The sequence below is a fragment of the Equus przewalskii genome, chromosome 6, assembly GCF_037783145.1.
Source record: "Equus przewalskii isolate Varuska chromosome 6, EquPr2, whole genome shotgun sequence".
Classification (NCBI taxonomy): Eukaryota; Metazoa; Chordata; class Mammalia; order Perissodactyla; family Equidae; genus Equus; species Equus przewalskii.
The window spans coordinates 39,915,331-39,935,878 of record NC_091836.1 but is presented as its reverse complement, the minus strand read 5'-3'; the positions used below and the strand labels follow the sequence as shown (position 1 = coordinate 39,935,878).

At 44.8% G+C, this 20,548-nt stretch overlaps 1 protein-coding gene across 6 annotated transcripts in view; it reads left to right on the top strand.

The window, feature by feature from the left end:
• The first annotated feature begins 3,973 nt into the window (after positions 1-3,973).
• The window catches only part of SNX19 (sorting nexin 19), a 55,598-nt gene continuing 39,023 nt past the window's right edge, over positions 3,974-20,548 (top strand). For 3 of the 6 annotated variants that reach the window (XM_070623472.1, XM_070623470.1, XM_008518445.2), the window contains exons 1-8: positions 3,974-6,966; positions 8,679-8,817; positions 9,931-10,031; positions 10,148-10,267; positions 12,820-12,950; positions 14,195-14,291; positions 15,046-15,226; positions 17,682-17,811. In XM_070623472.1, the coding sequence (XP_070479573.1) occupies positions 5,275-6,966; positions 8,679-8,817; positions 9,931-10,031; positions 10,148-10,267; positions 12,820-12,950; positions 14,195-14,291; positions 15,046-15,226; positions 17,682-17,811 (2,591 nt within the window). In that variant the 5' untranslated portion in view covers positions 3,974-5,274. Of the gene's footprint in view, positions 6,967-8,678; positions 8,818-9,930; positions 10,032-10,147; positions 10,268-12,819; positions 13,764-14,194; positions 14,292-15,045; positions 15,227-17,681; positions 17,812-19,226; positions 19,390-20,548 lie in introns of those variants that run through there. The other 3 variants (XM_070623471.1, XM_070623474.1, XM_070623473.1) reach the window with 3 other exon arrangements.

The following is a 20,548-nucleotide window of genomic DNA, read 5'->3' as shown; positions in this document are numbered from 1 at the left end:
TTGTAGATGCAATTAAGTTAAGAACCTTGAGATGGGAGTATTATTGTGGGTTATCTGGGAGGACTCATTGTAATCACAAGGGTCCTTATAGGAAAAAGGCAGGAGAGTCTGAGTAAAAGAAGTGACAACAGAAGCAGAAGTAATACGGAGCCATGAGTAAAGGAAATGCAGGCAGCTGGAAAGGGCAAGAAAACAGACTCCACAAGGAACACAGCCCTGCCGACCCATTTTAGACTTCTGACCTCCAGAACTGTAAGAGAAGAAATTTATGTTGCTGTAAGCCACTCAGTTGGTGGTGATATGGTAGAGCAGCAATGGGAAACCAACACAGGCTCCAACAGACCAATCTATAACCGTAAACTTTTGTTCTTGTGGCTCACTCACTCTCTTCCAGTATACCTAACCGTATTGTCACAATTAATTCTCTCTCCTGGCCTCATTTCCTTTCCTAGATACCTACATGCCATGATTTTAAAGTTTAACACCTCTGTTCTCAGGATGTCAAGGTACTAAATAAACACTTATCCTTACACTTCACCTACTCTGATAGCTCAAATGTTGCAACAAACCGACTTCCTGCTTTCTTCTCTCCTGTACTGAGGGTACTAAATACCTCAGGAGGAAATAACTCAATCACATGTATTGGTGCCACTACAAACTCGTGATATTTAGCCTCAACAAGGTCCTCAGTCCCTGTTTATTCTTTTACACGACTGTCAAGAGTTCCTTCTATTTCTCATAACAACAATTCCAAACCATCATCTCTTCTCAAGTCACCTGCCTCATCATTACCCCTCTCTTTAGTAAGTTACCTTGACTTCTATTTTTTCATGTGTGAGGAAGATTGGCCCTGAGCTAACATCTGTTGCCAATCTTCCTCTTTTTGCTTGAGGAATATTGCCTCTGAGCTAACATCTGTGCCCGTCTTCCTCTGTTTTATGTGGGATGCCACCTCAGCGTGGCTTTATTAGCAGTGCTAGGTCCATGCCTGGGATCCAAACGTGTGAACCCCGGGGTGCTGAAGCAGAGCACACGAACTTAACCACTACACAACCAGGCCAGCCCCTTGACTTCTATTTTTGACAGCAAATTGAGGTGTGGTATGGTCTGCCTCCAGCATGTCTTCTTGCTGCAGACCCCCTGCTCTCATTGTCCCTGCTTGTTTCTCACTGCTGCTTCTGCCTAAAACGCCTTCCCTCCATCCTCCCCTTGCTCTCTCTCCAATTAGCAGACATTTGATCCTGTTCAAAATGTCTATAAGACATTTGGTCCATGCCAAAAGGTCCTTGATATTTGGTCCTGTTCAAAACCATTTGGCATGAACCAAATATGCTCATGGACATTTTGAACAGGACCAAATGTCAAGGACCTTTTGGCATGGATTAAATGTCTTATGGGCCAAATGTCTAAAGGTCTATGGACCACTCCTCCTTTATGTTCCCATTTTATGAATATACTTCTATTGCAACTATCATACCACAAATAAAAATGTTTAACTACATTTATTTATTTATGTATCTCTCTCCTTTAAGTGTGCTGAAAGTGAAAGTGAGGTGAATTACAGTATCTTACCTGTCTTGTTATCCCCAGCACTCCAGCACTATGCCTATAATATTTTGAGAAATGGTTAAGAAAGACAGACCTAGCAAGATGGTGAGTGATGTGGCAAACAGCCAGCCTCCCCCCACCACATACAGACACCATCACCACCACCACCAAACATCAGTCCTGCCTCTCACCTCCTCCCGGTGATTAATCTGTTTGGAGACTGAGGCTTGCCCCAGACCCCTAGGCAGAAGCTCACACCAGTCAAAAATAACAAGTGCACTGGCATATTCATCTGAAAGTCCTGCTTCATCAAATCCACTTCAGAATCAGGAAGCCAGTCTTGGATACCTCGGTGCCCCAGACCATCTGGTCAGGTGGCACAGGTCCCACTTACAAGGTCAGTTTCTTACTGCCCTGAACATTCCAGATTATGCTGCAGAGTAAACTTCTTCTCTGAGCTGTCACAGGAAAGTTTCAGAATCATCATTAGTCTCTCCCTCACCCACTTATCCATTTTAGTTCTCAGTTAGGCGGCAGGAACATTTCTCCTGAGCATCATCGTGATCTTCTAACTGCCCCTGAGGACAATGGGATGGTCTGGGAGGACAAAGACGGGCAGCACCCACTTCTTATGTTCTTTTTCTACAGAGAGAAGTAGTAAAGGAAAGCAGCAGTGAAGTGGCCAGAATTCTGAGAGCTCAGAAATGCTGGAAATACTGACCAGCATTTGGGATCTCAGGGATGACCACACTCTGCTTCGTGGATGCTTTGAGCCTAAACCAAACTTTTAGCTTTAGAAGCAATAGTCATGAACTAGGCCCCGCATCTAAATGATGGTCCCTTGTGCATTCAAAAGAAATCTTTCCCCCAACAGTAGTCATGCAGATGAGAGACGAAAATGTAATATTGCTTCTTTTTGGCACATTTTTGGTGAGAGTTTGCCTGAAAATTCCTCTAAACATCTGGGGACTAACGCTATAGTGATGAAAGGCTGCTAATAGCATAGAGAATGCTGAAGATGAGCACTCATGAGCAGCTCTATACAAAGGATGCACATCTTGTGCCAAAATAAAAAGGAGAGCCACATTGCAGCAGAGTTCCTAGGGACTAAGACGGGGAAAGAAGCTGGCTTTACATGAAACTGGCAAAAAACACTCTCACACATGTGTCAGCGTTACTGTCAGATATTTAATCTTTCTATAGGTTCTGTCTTTGTAGACAACTGAAGGCAAATTTACTAAAACCAAAAACAAACATAGGGCACATTCCAAAGCAAATATATTTGAAGATTGTCTGAAAGTACATCTCAGCTTCTGCCTTCTTTTCCTATATATTTGGGGAGGAAAGGGGAAGAAGAGATGGAAAGGGATAGAAAGAAACTCACACTCTTGAAGATTCAGCACAAAGCCTACCTTGTCCATGAGGTCCCCCTTAACCACTGCAACCCACAGTGATCTTTCCTTCCCCTGAACACCTATAACATTTTTCATCTTGCTCTCTCCCATACCGACTTGCATTATTAGATATCCATTCATGATCCAAGAACTCTCTCCCCAATTCGCTGCAAGGTCCTTGAGGACAAGGACTGCTTCTACTGCTCCACACTACCAACACAGTGACTGAACATAGAAGAGGCTCAAAATATTTGATTGCCTGGATAATGCCATCAGGAAATAATCCTAAATCGCAGATATGATTTTGTTATACAGTATATGAAATTTAAGGAATCAATCTATCTCTGTGTTAATGTTTTACACCTTGTATTCTGCAATTCCTGAAAATAAGTTCGGCGGGCTGTGTTTGGGGAATTAGAGGAGGGCGCTGGGGGAAGCAGAGTGAATGTTAAACTGTATCAGGCCAATGAAATAATGCCCACATGGGATTAAAATAAACCGGATCATTGACAGTCTGCCTAAGAGGTAAAAGGTGTTTGCAGACTTCACTTAGTAATTAGAGCTGAAAGTCTGAGTCTTTCAGGGTCACTTCTGATGCGGGGTCGGTGAGCCGAGGAGTCGAAAGAAAGATTTCATAGACTCTTAAGATCTGGCAGTAGTGCTCTTTTATTTAGAGAATAGTGTGGAATAGCATGGGGACAGGACCCATGGGCAGTCAGAGCTCCTGCTGCTCTGAGTTGAGGGTTAGGGCTAATTTTATAAGTCATGGGTACGTGACTTATTTTTACTGGAAAAAAGAAAAGATGATGTAAAAAGTCATTAAATGATTTCAGTGCAGATGGGGTCTGGTTATTGTGCGGTCATATAACTTTAGATATGAATCTGGCCATATAGATCGGCATGCAGGTGAGGATGCCCCGGGCTTCTCTCCCTGGGGCAGTCCTAATTCATACCATAAAAAAAGTCTGATGCGGGGTCGGTGAGCCTAGGAGTCGAAAGAAAGATTTCTTAGACTCTCAAGATCTGGCAGTAGTGCTCTTTTATTTAGAGAGTAGAATAGCATGGGGACAGGACCCATGGGCAGTCAGAGTTTCTGCTGCCGCCGCTTCTGCTGCCCCCACTGGCATGGGGACAGAGCCCATGGGCAGGCAGAGCCGCTGCTGCTGCCCCCGCTGGCATGGGGACAGGACCCACAGGCAGTCAGAGCTCCTGCTGCTGCCCCGAGTTGAGGGTTAGGGCTAATTTTATAAGGCATAGGTATATGATTCATCTCTTTACAAGACAAAGGAAAGAACATGAAAAAAAGTTAAAATGGTATCAGTGAGGGTGGGGTCTGGTCATTGGGTGATCCCATGACTTTTAGACAAGAATCAAATCGGATTAAGTAAAGGTTAGAAAGGTTAGACGCCACCACCCTAAACCAGTTACATGAGATTGCCAGACAGCAACCAACTTAAGTTCTTGCCTTCCCCATTAAGAGCTTCTAGAGATAAGACCATTCCCCCTTCTTCCTGGCACAGAGAGGGAGGCATCTTCACAGATAGAGGTTTCCCTTAGAAATGTAAATGTTTCCCAACAAAGGGGCAAAACAAATTCCACTCCTTGGAGCCTGAATCTCATCTGTAGTTTTAAAACTAACCAGCCTAAAAATCCTCATCATAAGCCATTTTAAAATTAAGCAGCCTAAAAATCCTCATCAAGTCCACTGGGTCATATAGTTTGGCACGTAGGCCAGGTCACCTTGGGCTTCTCTAGCTGGGGCAGCCTTAATCCACATCAACTTCCCGCAAGGCCATCCTCGGTCGGAACAAATTTCTGGGGGAATTTCCGCCCACCTTAGGCGCGCACGAGCCCTGCCTGCACTCGGTTCAGGGACCAGGCGGCGCTGGTGCTGTCACGGCAGCTCCTCACCACCAGGAGGCGCCCGGCAGCGCCGCGCCTCGGGGCGCGCGGACGCTCTCCCAGAATGCCTCGCTCCGCGACGTCGACCCGGAAGCTGTCGCCGGCGGCCGCCGGCTGGCAGCCCTGAGCGGCGCCGGGCTGCGGGGCGCGGGGCTTGCCCGTCCGGCCGGCGGAGGCCTCACCAAGACCGGCGGGGAGGTCACCGTTGCGCCCGGTGCACGTCCGGGCTGGGTTTGGGCGCGCCCCGCGGTGTGCGGCCGCTGCCCGCGGCGTCCGTACGTGTTTGCTGAGGGCCTAGCGGCTCTGTGGCGGGCGGGGCATCCTGAAGTCTGCCGAGTTTTCCCGGGGAGCGGCCCGGTGGACGCCCCGCTCCCGGCTCCGGTCTGAAACCCAGAGGGCGGTCGTCGAGCAGCGCCTGGTCCCCTCAGCCATGCAGGCGGAGGCTGGGGCCCCGCTCCAGGCGACCGCAGCCACGTCCGGCAGTGGCCTCAGTCACCTGCTGAGCAGCCGGAAGCTGCTGGCCGCGGGGGTCGTGCTCTGCTGGCTCCTGGCCGTCCACCTTCTGGTCCGCTTGTGGCTCCTGTGCCTCCTGTCGGCACTGCTGGCGGTGCTGGGGGCCTGGCTGGGCTCGGACGCCGTGGCGGGGGCCTCAGGGCGACTGCGCCTGGAACGCCTCATCCCGGTGGCCAGCTGCGCTCCCAGCCCCGAGGCGGAGAAGCAGTTGGAGCAGGAGATCAACCGCACCATCCGGATGATTCTACGGGACTTTGTGTCCTCCTGGTATCGCTCAGTGAGCCAGGAGCCAGCCTTCGAGGAGGAAATGGAGGCGGCCATGAGAGGGCTGGTCCGGGAGCTGCGGAGGAGGATGGGCACAGTGGACGGCCGAGCGCTCGCCCGGAGCGTGCTCACGCTCTGCGGCTGTCATCTGCAGAGCTACATTCAGGCGAAGGAGGCCACCGCAGGGAAGCAGAGCGGCACAGTGGAGCCCTCCCAGCTCTGGGAGGCCTACTGCCGGGCCACTGCCCCGCACCCTGCTGTGCAGAGCCCTGGTGCCGAGGTCGCCCACGCTCGCGGCCTTGTGAATTCGTTGCTGCAAGGACTAGTGCCAAAGCCCCACTTAGAGACCCGGACCGGGCGCCACGTGGTGGTGGAGCTCATTACCTGCAATGTGTTCTTACCACTGGTCAGCAAGCTGTCAGACCCTGACTGGATCCACCTTCTGCTCGTGGGCATCTTTTCCAAGACCAGAAATAATGCAGCAGGAGTGGTGAAACCACCCTGCACAGCCAGTGCCCTGGAACAGCCCTCAGTGCCCACATCTCTGCCGCTGACTGTAGAGGTACAGAATCTACCAGAAGTGACAGCCCCTTCTCCAGCAGGAGCCCCGGTGCTCCTGAACTGTAGGGAGCCAGAGGGGCCTTCACGCCCCTCCCCCGAGGTTGAAGAAGGCCATGAAGCTGTAGAGGCAGATTTGGGTGGAGTGCCAGAAGAGAGAAAAGTAGGAAACAACTCATCTCATTTCCTACAGCCAGATATTCGAGGCCCCCTCTTCTTATGTGAAGACGCTGAGCTGGAGTCTCCGTTGTCTGAACTGGGCAAAGAAACCATCATGCTCATGACCCCAGGCAACTTCCTCTCTGAGAGGATCCAGGATGCCCTCTGTGCCTTAGGCGGTTCCCAGTCTCTAGAGCCTAAGGACGGTGAAGGAGCTGAAGGAATAGAAGGAGCAGAGACCGAGGAGGGTCCAGACACAGGCCTCCTGGTCTCCATGCTGAATTCCTGCCCAGAGATCCAGATTGACACAGCAGACAAAGAGGTAGATCAAGGAGATGTCACCTCCCTTACAGCTTTGCTGGCAAGTCCAGAAAGGACCTGCCCCCCGCGACCCTCTTGCTTAGAGAAGGATCTCACCAATGATGTGAGCTCCCCAGATCCTAGTCTGCCACAAGTTCTGCTTTCCTCCTCTCCAACCGGTCCTCTCAGCTCAGCCACCTTCAGCTTTGAGCCCCTGAGCAGTCCAGATGGCCCAGTTGTCATCCAGAACCTTCGTATCACTGGCACCATTACTGCTCGAGAGCACAGTGGCACCGGATCCCACCCATACACACTCTACACAGTGAAGGTAACAGGATTAGAAGTGTGGTCGTCCACTCTGGGCTGGGATTGGGGTTGGAAAGCAGAGTCAGTGAAGCTAGTTTTCTCAGGGAGAGAGGCCACCCCTAACCTAGTTTGCTGGGTCTGATTCAACAACTATCTATATGTGAACAGTCTGAAGCTCATTTGCAAAGCAGAGTAGGCTTCTATGCAATACCTACACAAACAATCCTAGAATCTCAGCATTGTTAGGATACTGAGGGTCATGTTTTTCAGGGGTTCCCAATGTATAGAGTCTTGTCCAGAAATTCTCTTCCCAAACTTCTTCCCTGCTAAATTCTTTCCTTTTTTTTTTTTTTAAGACTAGTGCCTTTTGTACTCTGTTTTGGGAAGGAAGGTTGTTTCCCCTCTAGACACCTTAAAAGGCCGTAAGTTCCTTATTCCTAGCGATGTTTAAGCACAGAAGTAGGAACTGCTTGGCAGAGATGATATGAAGGGGGTTCATGTATCAGATGGCTGGTTCGATTAGAACAGCAGTTCCCTAAAACTGTCTTTAAGGTAGGCTGCCTCCAAGTCACCTGGAGAGTTGTATTTTTAAAAAGTATGGAATCCTGGAACCTATTCTTGGGAATTCTCATTCAGAATCCATGAGAGCCCATCAAAATCTGTATATTTAAAAAGCAGCCCAGGTGATTTTGAGGGGCAGGCAGGTTTTGGAATGCATCAGTGTTGAATAGTGCCCCTGAAGGAGCAGAATATTCCACAGAAAACATCACAGCTCCAAGTGCCCCCATTGTAAAAGCCCCACCCTGAACTCCGCCTGTGTCTCTTACCTAGGCCTTTTCTTCTCAGTACTGGTCCAAGGGACTACTTTGCTCATGTCAGCTCTCTCTCTCTGACTCTAAAAAGTTCTAAACACCAGCCTCGAGTCCCACCAAAAAGGAGATCGTTTCTTCCATCACTTGCCCACAGTATAGTATACTTCAACCAAACAATAACGATAACCTACTCCTAATGAGCACAAACTCATATATATGGGGGAACATACATCTCAAGTTGTCTTTTCCCACGTTCCGGCCTTCCAAGCCTATGGAGACCACCTTTGACTCCTTACAACATCTCCAGTCTTCACATGACTTCTATTCATGCAGATGATGTACTTAGGGAAAAAAAATTCAGTTTAGCTGCAAGAATAATAATCTGCCCAAAGCAAAACAAAATGCATGTCCCTTTAATGCATTTCATGCAAACAAATGATTTTTGTTCATCAGCTGTTTTGGATTATTTGTTCTTCCCCCAACTAACATAGATAAACACTGGTTGAGTATAATGGCAAAATGATTATCCCCTTATAATCTCCAGCGCCACAATTTAGGGGTGAAGGAGGGGGTGTCATTTTTATTGGTGTTGTACCTTCTGTTTTATATGCTGTCTTTGGGATTTGAAAAACAGTTATGTAGCCATTTTTATAAGTAAGGAAAGTGTTGTGAGAAGGAGGTTTGAGATGGAAGGAGTGAAGAGCAGTAAAATTCATTTCTCACTTGGGACCATGTATGTTGGGAAATGCGTCTCATTCATTATTTCATCCTTGGAACTCGAGTTATTCATTACCACCTAGAGCAGCAACAGATCTCGTTGGTTCAGGAGCAGAATAGGAACGTCTGCCTCCCTTGACCCCTACTCTACTCTTACTTTGTGGCCATGGAGCTGATGCAGTAAACTGGTTTGTTCATTCCACAGTATGAGACAGCTCTTGACAATGAGAACAGCAGCGGCCTGCAGCAGTTGGCCTACCACACTGTGAATCGCCGCTACCGTGAATTCCTGAATTTGCAGACCCGTCTGGAGGAGAAATCGGATCTACGAAAGTTCATCAAAAGTCAGGAGTTTCCCCAGCCCTGGCCTGCCTGCTTGCTTTTCACATCCAGCCACCCTGATCTGAGAGGCTGGAGGCCTGTTGGTTTGTGGGGTGGGGTGGAGGAGAATGCAGCATCAAAGGTCCTGCCGTGCTCCCCAGGTTGCTTTCAGATGTTTCAGGGTTTAGTGCTGGACAGCACTGATCACATTGTTTCTGAGTTACTCCTTTGCTACTGAATGCTTTGTTCTAGGGCCCCATCTAGTTTAAACTTGAGAAAGAAACTTTCACATTGCCATCTGTGGCTATGAGGTAGCATGAGGAGTCAAATTAACTTTTCCACATTCATAGATTACTCTTAAATATTAAAATATTATCCAGAAATCCTTGCCACCTTTTCTTTAACAACCAGGCATTTTTTTGTGTGCTGTTTGACACCCATAAGGCACAGGGACAATAAGAAAATGTAATAAAATTTAACTCTAAAAAATAAGCTAGTAAGCAGCTACTTTTTTTTTTTAAAAAATGCTGGTGACCACTCAAACATTTTAATAAGTTTAGGCATAAATTATGGATTTCAATTATGCATTTTCTTTCTTAATAACATTAGCTTAATAACAAAGCTTAGTAACGTAGCTTAATAACATTAGCTAATACTGAGCCATACTTGAAAATAGATGCCAGATTCTCTTCTAAGCACTTTACACATACTAGTTCATGTAATTCTCATAATAACTTATGAGATAGAACGATTATCCCCATTTTACGGAATAGAAACAAAGATTAAGCAACTTGTGTAAGGTCATTATAGTACACATTGGAGCCAAAATTTAAACTTGGGCAGTTGGACTTCAAAGCCCTCTTTGTAACCACTGTAATGTGTGGCTTCTTATATCTTAATATTTACATTAATAATGAGAGAAGGTTGTATATATTATGTCCTTATTTTTCTATTTGGAGTTATTGTTTGTATTTATTTAATTTATTGTTATTATTTTTATATTTGGAACTCCTGAAATAAAATCTCAGGGAAATATATTCAACAGTTCTGTTTTCTTTACATATATGATGTGTTTTATGTGGAAATAGCTCTCAGTGAATGTTAAGTGAATGAACCCTTTTTTTTTCTTTTTTAAGATGTGAAGGGCCCTAAAAAACTCTTTCCAGATCTTCCATTTGGAAACATGGATAGTGACAGGGTAGAAGCCCGTAAGAGCCTCCTGGAATCATTCCTAAAGGTCAGCATCCTTCTGTTATGGCTGTGTTCTCATTCTAACCACAAGACACTCAAGCCATGGTGGAGAGATGTGGGAACCAGAATTTCTCTTTGAAGTCCTTCTTGTGTCTTTTGCAGCAACTCTGTGCCATTCCTGAGATCGCTAACAGTGAGGAGATGCAGGAGTTCCTTGCTCTGAACACAGATGCTCGTATTGCCTTTGTCAAGAAACCATTCATGGTCTCCAGAATAGACAAGGTACTAGCAGGGCCACCGTGCTCAGTCTTAGTTTCTCGTCAGAGTGGAGGCAATGCTTGAAAAATAAGGGAGGTGGGAGGTGGGGAAAGGCAGCACAGGGGAGTCGATAGAATATGGACTAGAATTTTCAAGACCTGTTGCCACATATTGGTTGGATCATCAACTTGCTGAATTACAGTGAGCAACTGTGAGGATACAATACTCCTGACACTGTAAGTGTACACATATCTCCTGGGGATATCAAGACATTGTTATTCTAGTAGAGAGATGTTAGGATAGATCTGTATCTCCATAGATAAGTAGGGGCAGGAAGGTCTCTTCTGGAGGTGAAGGTCATTCCCAGTGTCAGGAAAGAGAGCCCTAAGACAGGACACTAAGCTGGGTTTAAGTTCATTGGGGGATTCTCTACAGCTTGCTCTGGTGGTCTAGGGATTAAGATTTGGAACTCTCACCACCATGGCCTAGGTTACTTTCCTGGTCAGAGAACCACACCGCCTGTCTGTCTGTTGCTTGTCACACTGTGGCAGCTGCATGCAGCTGTGATGCTGAAAACTATGCCACCAGTATTTCAAATACTAGCAGGGTCACCTATGGTGGACAGGTTTCAGCGGAGCTTCCAGACTAACACAGACTAGGAAGAAGGACCTGGGTCTCCACTTTTGGAAGAATTGGCCGTAAAAACCCTATGAATAGCAGCAGAGCATTGTTTGATAGAGTGCCAGAAGGTGAGAGGATGGTGCAAAAAGATTGGGCAGGGTTCCACTCTGCTATCCACAGGGTCTCTAGGAGTTGAAATCGACTCGATGTCACTAACAGCAGAGTGATTCTCTGCTAGAGAACAGAGTGTGGAGAAAATTGTACCTTCTTCAAGATGATATCTCAGAACTCTTGGAGATGATAGGAGAAGGACATTTGTGTAACACATTAGAGCCTGTAAGCAGTTATTACCAACTGATTTTCGAGTCTCCAGGGCAGAAGTATGAGGTTTATGTTTATCAAAAGATGGCATGTGTTTTAAAAGGTTAGAAAACTGAGTCATTGGTAGAAGAGGGACCTCCTTCTCATCTAGACTTCAGGGGATAAAATGATGAAGTAGAATTTCATGTGGTAGGAGTTAGGAGACATTCCCTTCTGTGAGGAAAAAAACTGCAAACTAGAAAGGGATGAATGAGGTAAAATCCCCAGAATTCCCTGCAGATGTGTTCCTCCATGCAGTTGTGTTCATTCAGTCATTCTCTCAGCATCTACTTACTGCTCACCTGTTTAAAGCCGTGTACAGTACTGGTTGCTCATGATAGAACAGTGAACAAGACCGATAAGGACCCTCCCCTCACACTACAATTTTGTAAGCCTAGAGAGCAAGTTATATTTCCCAAGCTACGTTATCTACATTTATGCTATTCTCTGTGTTCTTTCCATGCTTTGTTATCCCGCAGTCTTTGTTGCAGTCCATCTCAACCATTTCAGCCTTGTCTTCCCTGTGCTAGTTGTTCTGCTCCTTGTGGAGGGTCAACACAAGATTGAGTTAAAGAAGGCGTGGTTCTGCTCTCAGCTAGCAGTGTTAATTAGCAAGAGGCACCAAAGGGAAAGTAAATGTTTCTTTCTTTTTTTTGATATTTTAGGGTTTCATTTGATTGTGCATTGTCCTTTTCAGCAAATACATCCTTTTCCCATTCTGAGAAAGAGATCGTTCTTACTTTTCAGTGAGGGTTGTTTTATTTAGTCGTTGTGAGTAGAGAAGTTTATATCAACTCCAGATTCCTTAGTTTTGACCTGAGTGATTTTTGTTATTCTTTCTGTCTTAAAGAAGAAAAATTGTTTGAATTAACTGGAGAAACAGTTGTTTACTCTGTGTGAATTATGCTGAGCATGTGTATGTTATATATGCCTCTAGACTGTATTTCTGGTTTGTTTGGGGGTTTTTTGGTGAGGAAGATTGGCCCTGTGCTAACATCTCTGCCAGTCTTCCTCTATTTTGCATGTGGGATGCCGCCACAGTGTGGCTTGATGAGCGGTGTGTAGGTCCATGCCCTGGATCTGAACCGGTGAACCGTGGGCCGCTGAAGTGGAGCACAAGCTTAACCTCTGCGCCACCAGGCCCGCCCTCTGGACTGTTTCTTATTTTGATAATCTTCACTCTTTCTTTTCTCTGTATATTCCTACCCATATAACTTCCACTTATTTACATCTTGGTGAAAGTATTGTCAACTTGGAAACTAAAAATCATTCTTTTATATACAAAGTAAGAAACTTTGAATGAAAAGTATTTCACCAGCCTGCTAAGTTCCCAGGCTTTTATTTATCCCATTGTTTGTTTTGGCTTCTTTGCCCATGGCATTGTTTGTCTTCACTGTGTGAGGAAGAAGATTTTTATGGCTGTAGAAAAAAGGAAGGATAGTTGACCCTAAGCCATTAGCTAGTACCTGACTGTGTTGTTGGATAAGGCTCTGCTAGATAGCCTGGCTATCTAGTCGCCCTGATTGCAGAAAGCACTGAGAGACAACTGCTCTTTTGGTGGTTTCTATCTGACCCTGCACCTCTGACCCTTGCAGATGGTGGTGAGTGCTATTGTGGACACCTTGAAGACAGCGTTTCCTCGCTCTGAACCCCAGAGCCCCACGGAGGAGCTGAGTGAGGCCGAGACAGAAAGCAAGCCCCAGACAGAAGGCAAGAAGGCCAGCAAGTGAGAAGCCCTTCAGTCATCCAGGAACCCTTTCCCACTTCTCAGGTTGATCCCCAATCCTTAGCCAAAGCCCATCCCCACTCAAGCCCTAGAAGAGAGGAGGTGTGTCATACGTCATACATACCAGTCTTTATGCGAAGCCACGCCCCAGACTCCTCAGTGCTCTACCCAGGGGAACCTAAGATCCTGCATGGGCAGCCCTGCTGAATGTTTGTCTTGTTAAAGGAACCCAGAGCCCAAACTCGCCAGGGATTTTCAACTAGAAGGAAAACTCTAGAATGTGGATAATCTCCTTTTCTGTTTTCCTGGAAAATTGAAATGTTTCTTCCTATTAAGGATTAAGGCTTATAACTAATCTCTGTTTGCCATCATTTCTGGAAATCTTGGCTCAGAAGTTGTATGTGCTAGCAATAAACAGGAAACGGCTATCATGGACACCTGCAGGGCCTATTTTAGTAACTGGTTACTGCTGCTACTCTCTCCTGCACTGAGGTCCCAGAAGTTCCCTGGCAGCACTCAAAGCCAAGAAACGTGCAAGGGAAGGGCACCATGTTTACCCTGGCTGAAAACTTCTTAGCTGTATCTGGGCCATTGTTACGAGAGAATGTGTGTGTTGGGGGTGGTGAGGGTGGAGGTGGAGAGTGTATATACGTACGTGTGTCTGTCTGACTGTCTATCTTTGTCTCTGGGTTCATGTTTCATGGGCCAGCAACAGCAGACTCCCAGTTCTTAGCCTTTTTTTACCAGGCCCATATTCTGAAGGATGACCATGATGCCTCTGCTTATGAGAACTCTATTCCTTGAAACATTGAGGTTAGCACTTGCAAACCTTCTCTGGTTTTATTTGGAACACAAGGGGAATAAATGGATGTGCAGAAAGGGTACCAACAACAATAGCAAAAACCTTGGTCTTTGCCACGTAGAGTATATGCTAGCCCCTCTTCTAGCCTATGGGGATTACAGCTGTGGCACAGTGGTCCCTATTTTACATTAGCAACAGCCCTTTCACAAATGCATTGTAGACGTAGCTTAGTGTAAGAATTGCACTACATATTAAGGATTGCCAGGACATAGATTGTTTGGGGGATTTCAGGGCCAGGTCTCTCCTGGTAGCTCGAACCACAGAAAGCTCCCAAGGATAAGTATGGGTGTTCTTGTTTTGAGGTGTTTATACTTGTCAGCCCTTTGTATGGTTATCAAGACCATGAATCACATTCTGTTTGTGCTCTTTGTTTCTGTACCAGGTCCAGACTGAGGTTCTCATCCAGTAAAATTGCTCCAGCACTGAATACGACTGAAGCTCATGAGAAGATTCTCTATTGTCTCCAGGAAGGCAATGTGGTAAGAAGTTCCTAGAGAACTGCTAAAATTAATAGCTGGGGTATTGATCCTGCAATTATAGGCAGTTGAAACTTTCTCCAAATTCAGAAGGGAGTTAGGACTTAGTAAAGGACTTAGCCAACGTCTGGAGTGGTACCTGTTTTGTTTTGTTTTTTTTTGAGGAAGATTAGCCCTGAGCTAACATCCACCGCCAATCTTCCTCTTTTTGCTAAGGAAGATTGGCCCTGAGCTAAGGTCCATGCCATCTTCCTCTATTTTATATGTGTGATGCTTGCCACAGCGTGGCTTGATAAGCAGTGCTAGGTCTGTGCCCGGGATCTGAACTGGCGGACCCTGGGCTGCTGAAGTGGAGTGCACGAACTTAACCACTGTGCCACCAGGCCAGCCTCTGGATCCTCCAATTTTTATTCTGAAAGTATTTTCTTTGAGTGGTTTGGAATTTCTACTAGTTCTGGGTTGGCAAATTGGCTTCTAAGGGGTCGTGGGTTTGGGATAATGGATGACAGAATGAGAAAGAAAGCCACTTCCTGGAAGAGAACACATGACCCAAAACTGTTTGTGGCGGGTTAGACTACAAAGGCACTGTTTTATTTGCAACCTGGGTAAAAGGTAAAAACTTTCCAAAGGTGGTCACAGGGTCAGTTGAGTTCCTCACGATACTTTCACAGGGAAGGAATGGGGAAGACGTAAAGTGCTGCGATTGCTCTCCTGCTTTCTGCATCTTTATGTTATGTGCCACTGGCTCTTTCTTCAGGAGTCAGAGACCCTATCCATGGCTGGGATGGAATCTTTTATTGAAAAACAGACAAAGCTACTAGAAATGCAGCCAGCGGAAACCCCAGAGAAGGATCCTGAACAAATACCCCAAGGATGTGTGGATGGTTACTTGTCAGATGCAGCTGTGCCAGCCCAAGACCTCAGCCACGGAGATCCAGGTAAGTGACAACATCCTTGCTCCCACAGAGAAGGGAGCCAGGGTAGCATCCATTTGAGACTTATCATAGTTGGGATTCATAGCTTTAATTTCTCTTTTGTTCAGCTAATCAAGCCATGTGTTAAACACCAGTGTCTGAAGTCCTGTGCTGAGTGCTGGGATACCAAAGATACACATAGTCCCCAGAACTGAGTCATGCAGAGGAGCAGGGCGTGAAAACAGGGAGTTCCAATCCAGCAAGATAAGATCCATGCTTATAATACCATTTGCTTATTTAAGATATTTTTTGGCATGATTTGGCATATCTTTGGATTACTCCCTTTATCTAGAAACTTTCTTCCCTTAGTGTCTGTGGTACCACTTTCTTGGTTTTCTTTCTGCCTCTCTTGTGGTCTCTTCTCACTTCCCTTTGTTGGCTCCCTTATTGGCCTTCCGGAGCTCTATTTTTGGCTGTCTGTTCTTTGCACACTCGCCCTGTGTGATCTCATCCGTACTATTGGCTTCAACTCTAACACATGTGCTGATGATGCCTAAATTGGATGTTGTATTTCCAATTGCCTTTCGGAAATCTCCACTTAGATATACCACAGGGCAGCTGAAGTACAACATGTGCAAAATGGAATTCATCTTTTTCCATGGATATGTTCCCTCTGTTTTATTTACTGCCATGGCAAATGACACCACCTAGTTACCCAAGGTAGAGCAAGGAGGGAGAAGAAGAGAGGACACTGCTTTCTCCTTGTAAGCATTTGAGGCAGGGTGGGTTTGCTTCCCAGAAGTGCAGGTGTTTTAAACAGAGGAAAAATTAGGAACCCTGGATATTGGTATGTTTGCTGAGCTAGGACTTATCAGAAAAAAGCTTTTCAATTCCATCAAGACAAAGGTTCCCGCTGAAAATAAAAGATCACAAAATCTTGGGTTCAGAAAGAAAAAAAGGGCTGATTTCACCATTCTCTCTCAGGTGCCCATGAACAGTCGCCTGACCTCTGCTCTATAGACCTCACCTTAACTGTGTGAAAAAGGGAGTTTACAACCCCATCTCTTCACACTTCTCTCACTGGCTAAGTGAAGTATTATGACAGCAAAACGTCAGAGAACTATAAGAAATTATAAATAAGATGGGATGGGTAAAGCAGTATACTTCTAGCCAAAAATCAAGCCTGTAAATTTTGAACATCATATCTCTAAAGCCCTTCTTCTAACCCTGAGAGACTCAAAATGTTCATCATATGATAGGAAATTTACCATTTTCTTCAAAAGAACTTGGTGCCTTGTTTGCCGTCTTATTTTTTACTGCTATGACTAATTGTCACCACATGGTGGCAGCTCTAGGTAAATGCTGAACCTGAGTTATTGAATTGAGGAGGGTGACTAAAGCTCAGGATGATGCTGTTTCCCAAGGAACTGAATATCCCATCTTTGAGCAAATGACTAGAAAGCAAACATATCAGCTCCCATGTCACCTTGAAATACAGTGCAGGAAAAAGAAAATATATATTAGATGAGATTAAGATGAAAGTAGGATTCATTTCTAGCAGATTCATCCAAATCTGAAGTCATTCATTTTCCAGAGGAACCCTTAAGGGAAGACTGCTTGGGCAAGCTGGCCCAGAGAATACCCAGTGGTCCTAGACTAATAAAATTATTGTTGATGATTACTTATAATTTTAATCACAGTAGTAGCACCAGATAGCTGAGATTCCATCTGGAACATTGTGTATTCCTTGGGAAGTCTCCTAAGAAGCAAATCAGAGGTGACCTGGGACCCCCTGAGCAGGGTTAGAGAACAGATGCTTCCACCCATAAAATACATCTGTTCAGAAGACTTCAGTTTAGCATGGGTATAAGCTCATTTGTGGCCTTTCCAGTCTTCAAAATAGGAAAGAAATCAGTAATTGTCATGACATTTTACCAGAGGCGTAGTGCTCTTCTAGAACCACGTTATCTCAAAATCAGACTGAAGCCTCCTGGATCACAAACCAACATCTCTGTGTAATGGAGATGCTTTCAAAGCAACTCTTTTGGGAAAATGAATCCCAAATCTTCCTCCAGATCTGCTGCCCACAACATTTCCATGATGCCTTGTGGAGGCAAGTGGAATGTAAGGATGGAAGAGACTGGGCCTTGCCAGTTCCAGTTAGTCACCAGTTGTGAGCACGTACTTGGAACAAAATATGTTCAACTCCTTGGGGAAATTACAAAAGAAACAAAAGCTAGGTATGCAAAATCTTTTAGAAGATAAAAAATATTTACTAAGTGACTAAGGAACATAAAAAAATTATAAAGAAATACAGAGCCTATCACTGAACTTTTTAGATATGATGTAAACATCTGTTGATTTGAGTACAAAAATACAAGATGATTGATGAAAAGGTAGAAAAGACCCAGTGCACTGTAATATATTCCTCAAGTATGTATCTTTTCTGAGTTACTTTTGATGCCTTTTCATTCCACAGGAACAGAGACAGAATTAGCTGACACAGCCCTGGATCTGCTCCTCTTGCTACTAATGGAACAGTGGAAATGGCTGTGTACGGAAAACATGCAGAAAGTTCTCCGTCTTATCTTTGGGACCCTGATTCAGAGGTAAAGACCACTAAGTTCTCCTTCACGTTAGACTCTCAAATTGGACAGGGCTTGGATGTGATGGTGCATTCTCCGCTAGAAAGGGACAGTGTAGAATCCAGGCAACCTGTGGCCTTAAGGAAAGATGGAGTGTCGTTATAGGGGTACAGGGATGAAGACTGCCTGGAAAGTATCAGAAAGCTTTTATTAATTGCCTTGTTGTGTAAAGTTTGAATGGGTCTGCTTCTGTAAGACTTCTGGCAGAATCCACTGAGTTACAGACACTGCTGTGATCCTAAAATGCTTCACCTAAACTCTTCCTACTCTGGAATCAGTTCTCTACCAGTTATACCTCTAAGCCGTGTACCTTTCACCTTATTACAGCAGACATGTTTTCGTAACTAACACTATATGGTCACTCTGATGATAAACATTGAGAAAGACAAGGAGAAAACCAGATCAATGCTCCCAAAATATAGATTGTTTTCTCTGAAAGGGGTGTAGATATTCACAACTGAAGAAGTACTGACTGACACAGGGTGGTAAGAAATGGAAGGATACTTGGATTTGAAACTTGGATTTTATAATTCGGCTTTGTGATCCCAACGCTACTTGCATCTCCTGAAAGAGTTGTACATAGATGGAGTTTTTAGCTGCTGACTTCCTAACCGTGAAACTGATACAAGCTTTGCTAAACTGAGGAAGGCCAGAGATACTCTCTCTGAACCAGACAGACACACATAGTACTTGAGCTTTGGCCACTCTTGTTTTGATCTCTCATAAGACATCCTGGCAGATCCCAAAGTAAGAAGCAGCCAAACGCTGACCTCTTCTGTTAGCATGTGGTTCGTGCTAATAGGTCACTTCAAAAATAAAAACTTCTTTTAAAAAAGAATTATGTATCTATTCTACAAGTAGAAAGTCCATTAACAACAAGCAATTAAATCTCCCTTCCCACACTCAGAGTTACATAGCGTCAGGGAAGCTTAATAAGCTTTAATCAGAAAGAGACTAAGTGCAAGAAGAGGATGTATCTTTATATTTGTTGAGTGCTTATCATATGCCAGCACCTAGCCTGTTTATGTATATTTTATTACAGCCACCAGGTGAGGTTGGTGACCCATTTTACGCAGTAAGAAAATAGAGCTTGGCAAGGTCAACTAACATGCCCAAGGTCACATTAATGATACACCTGGAATTTAAGCTGAATGTATACGGTTCCAAAGCCAATGTGCTTTTTCCTACATTTTATAGCCTGAAGACTGGTCTCCAAGAGAAACCCACACAGAAAATGCTGACCGTTCTGTGTGCCTTAGGCTTTCCCCCTTGTCCCTCCTCCATACTCACCTCTGCTACTAGAGTGCTTTTTTCTGAAAAGCAAATATGAACATGTATTCTGTACTTAATATCTTTCAATGATATCCTCTTGCCTACAGAAGTGATTTTTCCAGTATGTTACCCAGAGTTCTAGGATTCCACAGAGGTGCTTCAGAAGCCAGCTTAGAAGCTAAGGGGAAAACTAAGTGGTCCATGATCCAATCAAACCAGTTCCACTTTGATCAGTTTAATAGACTGGGGATCTAGGTAAGGTTTTGTTTGAAAAAGGGCTCCACTGTGTTTAAAATATATGCTTATTTACTATATTAAAATTCCAACTCCTTTCTTATGTGGCATGATCTGGTCCCAGCCTTATTTCCAGTTCTTCCCCATGCAAACCAACCGTTGTGGCCTAAACATTCTGCGGACTCTCTTCCTTCAGGCCTTTGCTCTTTCCCTTGTCTCTGCCTGAAGTGTCTTGCTCTACTCATTGATCTCCTGCTCTGTGTGTCTCGGACTTCCCTCTTGTCTGCTTGGCCTATTGCTAAATGTTTTCAAAAAGTTAGCATTACATGTCATTTATTTTGTGAAACTTTCTATGGCATCCTTTCCCACTTTACCCCAGAACTGAGGAGCCCTCTACTCTCAAAGTTTTGATAATTCTTATCGCAGTAAATTAGAGAGATGATCTACTTTCCCTAAACTAGTGGTTCTCAACTGAGGGGCAGTTTTCTCCTAGGTGTATTTGGCAATATCTGGAGACATTCTTGGTTGTCACAACTGGGAAGGTAGGCAGGAAGCTATTTCATCTAGTGGGTAGAGGCCAGGGATGCTGCTAAACATCCTATACTACATAGGACAGCACCCTCCTCATCCCAAACAACAATGAATTATCCTGCCCAAAATGTCAGTAGTGCAGAGGGTGAGAAACCTTGCCCTGCAGTATCAGTTCTTTAAGGGCCAGAGCCAGCTTTATAAACCCAGCAACTTAGACAGGGCCATAGAAGATGCTCATTAAATATTGGATGAAAGAATAAACATTTCCCTTCTCAATGCCTTCATACTTGAAAGTATACTCTTATGTTTTATTCAGTCACTTGTGAATGTTGCTAATTGAACCTTCATTTCTCTTCACCCTCTGTTAGGCTTCTTTTTGCTGATCTTCTAAGTGTTTTCAAAAAAATGGGAAGATTCTAAAACTAACTACTGTGTAATAATTGATTACTTCTTTCTCCTCTAAGTTATTTACTTGATGAATTTGCTTCAGAAAATAGGAAATTATTCAGTAGGAATGGAGAAGTATAGATGAGTCAGGAGAAATTCAAAAAAGATTGAGATTCATATATAAAAGAGGTCAGAAGTTGTTTTCCTAAAGTTTGACTAACTCAGAATATTAAAGGGCTTGGGCTAGTACCAGATAAAGGAGAGAGAAGTATATTTT